Genomic DNA, 7,811 nt, shown 5'->3' with positions numbered 1-7,811 from the left:
CCACCTTATCCGTCTCTTTATTTTTTTTTTTTGTTGCTACTTTATCCTCCACTACATTTTTTTTCAATTGCTCGATTGTCACCTCTGCCTGTAATTCAAACAACACCTTTTGGGTCTCTTCTGTTTGAGATTCATCTCCCGACAAATGTGAATTCGGACAGAAGAGTTAATTTGGAGTCAGTCTAAAACTCATGCCACGCATTCTATTGCTCTTTTCCGAGAGCTTAAAAAACCAAATCATTTTCAGACAACATTCTAAAGGATTCATCAGGCTGCTCAATCTCCACAATTTTTTGATAAACATAAATAAGTAAACATAAGCAACTACAAACTAAAGCATATTCAACATAATTAACAAGAAACATCATAAAGGATCTCAATGTAGTACTTACACCAACGGCTCGAACTTCTTCATGTATATAAAAGCCATCACTTTGTTTGTGCACTAAGTTCCATAACTCTCCTCTGCTAACTTTTTTCTCTTGTAGTTCCGACGGTAACAATATAGTTTATACCATCACCATATTCTACCCAAATAAAGAAAATATAGCCGAAAATACAGTTTAAAGTGAATTCAAACATAAATTATCTCTTTTTTCCTTCGTCTCACCAAACTTTTCAAATCGTGAGTATGAGTGTATAGTTGTTTTGATCAATTTACAGCATTTTTCCTACAATTCTCCTATTATGCCATCAAAAGTAAGAGGGATTACACACTGAATTTGTCCATGTCAATGTAACATAAATAGTATTATTTTGAGTGAATACCCCACCCGACCCCTGACAATTACCTCAAAAGGACAACGAGGCCCCCAAGAACAAAAAAACACCCAATCCGGCCCCTGATATTTCTTTTTTAGGACTGATTAGTCATTGTGCAAAAAAAAAAAAACATTAACTTTTTTTGGCACGGAACCTCGTTGTCCTTTTGAAGTAATTGTCAGGGACCGAATTAGATTTTTTTTTTTGTAAGAGCCTCGTTGTCTTTCGAAATAATTATCAGAGGCTGTTTTGAGTTTTATTCTATTATTTTTTTTTATGAATTTAAAATAAGTCACTTGGGTCTGGGTGTCAGGTTTATTGCGATATTGAAAAAACCATGTCTAATACTCTTTATCAATTTTCGACAAATATTTTTCAATATTTTGTTCAAACGTCTTTATTGATTCGTAATACTCATTATACAACCTATTACTTATATCCTTCTAAGAGTTCCCCATAAGTTAAATCTTATTCCTATATCACACACATATGTGTTACGATTTCCTTAATTAGTTCTTATTTCAAAGTTCACATGCACACATTCACTCATCATCTTTCAATAATACAGAATTTCATGGAGGCTTCGTGGGAACAAAGTGTCACATATAACACATTTTATCATCACAATCTACCTACTCTTCTCTGCCTACCTTGTCTTTGTAATGCAAATTGGCTTTGCAATGATATGTGCTGGATCCGTACGTGCCAAAAATGCCATGAACATAATGCTAACCAAGGTGGTTGATGTTCGTAGCATCTCATTCTACCTTTTTGGATTTGCATTTACATATGGAAATTCCAACCCTTTCATTGGAACTAATTTGTTTGCTCTAGCCAACATTCCAAATGGCACATATGATTATAGTTTTTTCCCTTTTTTTTGGGTTATCCATGCTATTCCCGACCCAACCGACTAAGGACTAATGCATCGTGAATTGAAGCTATATTTAAGAGTTTGTCGTTGATCAATAGGTTATTACATACACAAGGCAGAAATTTTTTTTTTTGGTTTATCCAAACGGTATCTCTCAACCCGACAGAGCCGTCGCGAATCTGAGCTCCATTTAAGGGTCTGCCGTTGGTCAATGAGTTGCTGCATGCATAAGGCGGGGTTCGAACTCCCAATACTTGCTTAAGCGGATGAGTGAGTTGACCACTCAACCAACCCAAGTTGATTACACAAGGTAGAATTTTAATCCCAGACACTTATTTAAACTTACTAATGAACTAACTATTAGACCAACCCAACTTGGTTTATAGTTTCTTTGTTTACCAAAGGGCTTTTGCTATAGATGTGCCAGGGATCATAAGTGGGTCCATAGCTAGCTGAGAAAACCCAATTTAGAGCATATCTTTTTTTTTTTTTTGGACGTGTATTTAGAGCATATTTTGTTTTTTCATTCTTTCTTAGTGGGTTTGTGTACCCAGGTGTTGCCCATTGGGTTTGTTCATCCAGTGGTTGGCCAAGTCCAAGGTCAAGTGAGCTGTTCTTGGGCTCAGGAGCCATTGACTTTGCTGGGAGTGAGAGTGGTCCATATGGTTGGTGCCATTGCAGGCTTAAACATCTTCAAATTAAAAATGAACTATGATGACCCATTAGAGGCAGCCCGATTGCATGGTGGGTGTGGCACTTGGGGCTTCTTGTTTACAGGGCTGTTTGCCAAAGAAGAATTTGTGATCCAAGCCTGCAATTCAGGTTCCACAGGAGTGGTAAGACCTTATTGTCTAATACTTGGAGGTGGATTTGGATTGATTGGAGCCCAAATTGTTGAGATTTTTGTAATCTTTGTATGGGTTAGTGCAACAATCTGGCCCATGTTCTATGCCTTGAACAAGCTTAAATTGCTGAGAATCTCCATTGATGAGGAAGTTTTAGGCCTTGATATCTCAAGCCATGGAGGGTATGCTTATGCTCATGATCATGCTCATCAAGAGAATAATGATCCTCGTTCTCATGCAGATTATATGCATATTCAAGATGACCAATCAAAGTTTGATTTTATGATTCTAGGGTGATAGTTGTGTAAAACCTTATCTAAGAATACAATCACAAAAGTTGGAATCTCTAGTTACTAATATGTCACATTTGGCATTAAGTATGGATTCGGAGATTGAAATTTTTTTCTTCTTTAATTTTAATTTCCTGATTTGATTAATATATTAAATTGTTAGAATGACTCCACATGCCAATTTTATCATAAAACTTAAATGAATTACTAATTCCGAATTTGTTATATGGACACTCAAATTCGAAGCTAAGCAAATTCTTTAGTTAAGATTTTTTTTAACTTTAATTTTTAAGAACAAAATTAAAACAAAGAATAAACAAAAAAAATGTCTAACCATTTTGGCTACATTTGATGTACAAAAACATTTTCCCCATTTACCATAAATATTAATTTTAATATTTCTAATTTAAAACATTGAGATAATTAGGATGCTAATTGCTACCTAGTCAATTGAAACAAGAAAACAAGGAAATGAGCATTGAAAAATGAGGATTTGGATCCTCTAAAGTTTGAATTTCACTTTAGAGAGTAAAGTGTGATCTTCTACCTTTGAATAGTTTCTCTTTCATATTTATTATTGATCCCACCTATAAAATTAATGTGAAAGATCACATTTTTCTCTCTAAAGTGAAATTCAAACTTTAGAGGATCCAAATCCGAAAAATGAAGGTTCAGAAGCAGATGAACCTATCTTGAGTCGCACACCAAAATATCATGAATGGCATGGAATCTTGCCAAGTGGGGTTGACAGAAGTGACAGCATTAAAATGTCACCTTCCTATCCATCCAATGTCATTGTGTACACGTTATGGATAAATGGATGACACATCTTTCATATCATTTAATTTTGTGCATGTTATTAACCATATATGACTCAGACTCACCCGTGCTTTGGTCAAGCTCAACCCAACTTTTAGTGCTAAGAAGATAAGCTTATTGCCGTATTAATAACATTTTAAATTAATTACCATTTTTATTGAGAAATCAATGTATTTAAATATATAGTATTTATATATAATTTAGAATTTAGCCAACCTGTTTTCTAAAGGCAAAAGTTAAAATTGATAGTAATAGAAAGTTTTAAATACTTTATTTTAAAATACACAAAAAATTCATTCAGAAATTTAATTTTTACATCATTTTTTATAAAGACTTTCTTAATTTGTAATTTTATCATGTCTTTAGGACACATATTAATTAAACCCTATAATGTATACATTAACTTTTAATTAAAAATAAGAGCGATAAAAAATGCTAATTTTCATTAAATATCTTAATTGGTATTTTTGGAACACTTTTAACACAACTTTAGGTTCAATAGTCTACAAATAAAATTTTAGGATGACATCAACTTATTGATACAACAGACAAAACCTTTCTCTTAAATCTTCCCACTTCTGTTCTCTATACCTAAAATTTTCACAACTCTCAAGTTTTTGTTACTATTATTCTAGCAAATATCTAAAATGTATTGAAAATTTTGAAGCAAAATTCTTTTTCTTTTCTTTCTATAAAAGTTGTATTTTAAACCAAACCTATCCTAAGCAACTGAGAGCTTTAGTTGGCACAACAGAATATGGTAATACATAGCAACAAGCCATCAAAATTATATACAATTAAATAAAATTATGGTCTAAAAGACTAAAACACATGTACAACTACAAATTTCAGGTTACATTCACATTTTTCCAAAATTCTTTAGCCAATCCTCTCACCTTAGGAATGGATCATAGGATACATGTCTTGGGTCAGGAATTACAAGGGGCAACTTCTCTATATACAGAAATAGCATCTTGGAATTCTCTCTGTAAATTGTGCCAACATCAACAATGTCACTCTTGTCTGTGTAAATCCAAAGGTCACCAGAGTCCATTCTCTTTAGGCTATCCCTACAGAAGGGGCAAGACTCAGACCTCACAAACCTGAAAGCAGTAATAAAGCATACATTCTTGTCAATGACTCAATGGTATTATGCTTTTCATAAAGAAGCAATTAGATAAGATAACATTCATGACTTTATTGTATTGAGAGATCACTATCTTGACTTTTCATTTATTATTTTCTAAATCGACACTTACAATGTCTTTGAAATAAAGATAGATAAGGTCTTAAGGAATTCAGGGTCCCCAAAAAGGACTAGTCCTACCAGATTTTGCCACAAAAAAGATTTTTCTCATTGATATAAAAGATGCTATGAAGAGCTTGTAAAGATAATGATTATTCTGATTTCTTTTTTTTTTTTAAAGTTGAATGGAGAATATATACGCAACATAGAAAAATAGATAAATTTAAAACCCAACATGCAAATGTGACTTTAACAATTCAGATATAAACATAATTATTAAGCTCAAGTTTAAATAATTTGGGTGAGATAATCTTAGTTCGGTTAAAATTCTCGACTTTATTTATTATAGAAAATCTAACAATATTGAGGAAGATTAAATGAACAATAGAAGACCAAGAAAAGAATTTTTTACCAAGATCTGTAGCAATTCAAACACATAGTGTGGCAGCAATTAGGCAGCACAACTTTCCCTTTCACCTCCAAGCAAACACCACATTCCTCTTCTCTTTCATTGTCAATTTCATATTCTCCTCCTTTCTCTTCAAAATCACTTTTACTTTGGTACCTAAGCAAATACATTTCCTTCTGTTTTCTTTCCTCCAAATCCGTGATCCCTTTCTGGAGTTGTAATAAAGCAGGGAATATCACAGCTGTTTGAACATCCAAATAAAAAAAAATCAGCAAATATGTATGTACTATGTAGTATATTCTGATTTTCGAGATCATAAACGAGCACACTAATATTTATCACAAGTTACTTACAGTAAAATTGCCTAATACTTGCTTTCCTTTCATATATTGACATGGTATTCTTCCCACTTCCACAGTTCTGCATAAATGTATATGAATTATGCTATTATTCTGGCTGTGTAGCATTATATTTCACTAATGTAGAAAATACATGACTTAATTAAAATATTTTTACACATCGTAGATAATTATAATAGCAAGTATTATTTAGGATGATAGAAGCTTTTATTAGGGATTGTGATCGCATATGTGGGTTTCCAACCTGCTTCCACCCAGTCATAGCGAATTAGCAACCCGACCCTACTCACCCAATCTTCACTCTTAATATATAATGTACATGTTCATAAAAGGAAATATACATATGATGAACAAGTAGAGATTTGAATCCAGATTCCTCTATTTTGTATAAGTACTTAGCACACTAAACTAGTAATTCAATTTACTAACAATATATTATGAAATGTGAAAACACTAAATATTGTATCTGAGTGAAAAATAAATTTGTTTTTGTGAGTCGAATAAGGTTAAGTAGAGTCAAATTGAGAGGTTTAGAATGTCATTAAAGTTTGAATTGAAGGGTTATACACCCTGTCCTATCTATTATAACCCTAACTTTAATGAATTTCTATTATTGATTGAAAGAATAAAATTATTTTATACAGTAAATGCATAGAAATTAAATGATAAATATATACCACGTAAATTAGGATTCTGAGGAGACCAAGAGCAGCAGCAAGGCGAAAATCTGCCCACTGAACAAGAAACAGAAAAATGGGGGCTGCTGGACTGTATGATAGTCTCATCTGATAGCATCCTCCATCTTTATCCCTTGGATTACTTAATGCCCTGAATTCAAACAAGAAAAAAAGAACAAAAAGCGCATGAAAAAAAAAAATCTAGAACTCTGCTAAAAAAGAACATGAATGGTAGCAGGAAGACCACAAAAAAGTTTTCAGGAAAATATTGCACACTGAAGAATGTTATCCGAATTTTCAACAAAGGTAATGTATCAAACACATGGTAGGCTAGCAGATAACTGCAGAATTTCTATTTTTACTTGTTTTTGCAGCTTTCTGGAAACAAAATTTCAGTTTCAAATTTCAAATTTCGAATAACAAAAATTGCCAAAGAGCGAACCGAACATTCAATTCTAGACAAAAAGTAGGTGACTCAATCACCACGGCATTATTACGAAGCACCGTATAAAGCTAAATTATCATTCAAACAAGATTTGAATTTAGTACTACAAGGATCACACAAAAACGGAGATTTGAATAATTGAGAGAAAGAGACTTACAGTGTATTAGCATACTGAATATCAGCTTCCAAAGTTTTGAGGGAATCCTGAAAGGAGCACTTTCCCATAATAAGAAAATTTATGTTTTTCCCGGAAAATCTTTTTGCATGAGAAAAATAATTGATATGAGAGAATTTATGCAGCAATATGATAGTGAGTGTGACAGTGACAGTTTCACAGTTTTCTCTTCCCGCGTCTGCCTCAGTAGCTAATGGTTTTGCTTAACTGGATTTCGGTATTCACGAAAAGACAATTTTGCCCCTAACTTTATCCATTCGAGACTTTTTGTACTTTGCTTTGCTTGGCTTGTTTGACAATAGAGATTTGTTCTTTTGTTAATTAAACAGCATTGATTACGAGATCAACTTAGATGTGTTTATCCCAAAAATATAGGGTAGAAAAGGGAGAAGATATTTGTAGATTAGTTTATCGATAATGTTTTGATATGACTCAACTTTGACGGATTTTTCATTTTTCACTCGATGATTTTGTTATATTTATTATTTAAAAATATATCATATACATTCAACTTAATTTTACTCATAAAGGAATCTTTTATTAAATATCTGATTATCCATGTTATATATATCTCCCTTTTACAATTACATAAATATATAATAATTAATTTGATAATTAATTTTTGAATGCATATAATATTTTTATATAAATTATATGCTAAAAATGAATAATCTCACATGTATTCTCTCTTTTTTTTTTGTTAAGTTTGGGTTGCTTAATGAACTGATTAAGTATCGAAAAAGGAAGCTCACATGTATGATGTATCCGTATCATAAAGGCGAGTGTTGCTTGTTCCCTTAATCAACTAATTTCATTATAAATAAATAATTCTTAACAAGTCTATTTTGGTTTTTAATATACGGTTAATTTGATTTTTCTTTGTTATCAAATATCTACTATCTATTAATTT

The 7,811-nt window shown here is 32.2% G+C and overlaps 1 protein-coding gene across 1 annotated transcript; it reads right to left on the bottom strand.

Moving 5' to 3' along the window:
* LOC107607461 (RING finger protein 141) lies at window positions 4,283–7,094 on the bottom strand. Its single transcript, XM_016309437.2, has 5 exons — window positions 6,884–7,094; window positions 6,282–6,432; window positions 5,599–5,665; window positions 5,249–5,486; window positions 4,283–4,693 (listed from the first exon to the last, which is right to left on the bottom strand). The coding sequence occupies exons 1-5, from the start codon at window positions 6,949–6,951 to the stop codon at window positions 4,483–4,485; spliced, it is 735 nt and encodes a 244-aa protein (XP_016164923.1). The 5' UTR covers window positions 6,952–7,094; the 3' UTR covers window positions 4,283–4,482.

This window comes from Arachis ipaensis, chromosome B01 (assembly GCF_000816755.2).
Source record: "Arachis ipaensis cultivar K30076 chromosome B01, Araip1.1, whole genome shotgun sequence".
Taxonomy (NCBI): Eukaryota; Viridiplantae; Streptophyta; class Magnoliopsida; order Fabales; family Fabaceae; genus Arachis; species Arachis ipaensis.
This window is presented reverse-complemented; position numbering and strand designations above follow the sequence as displayed.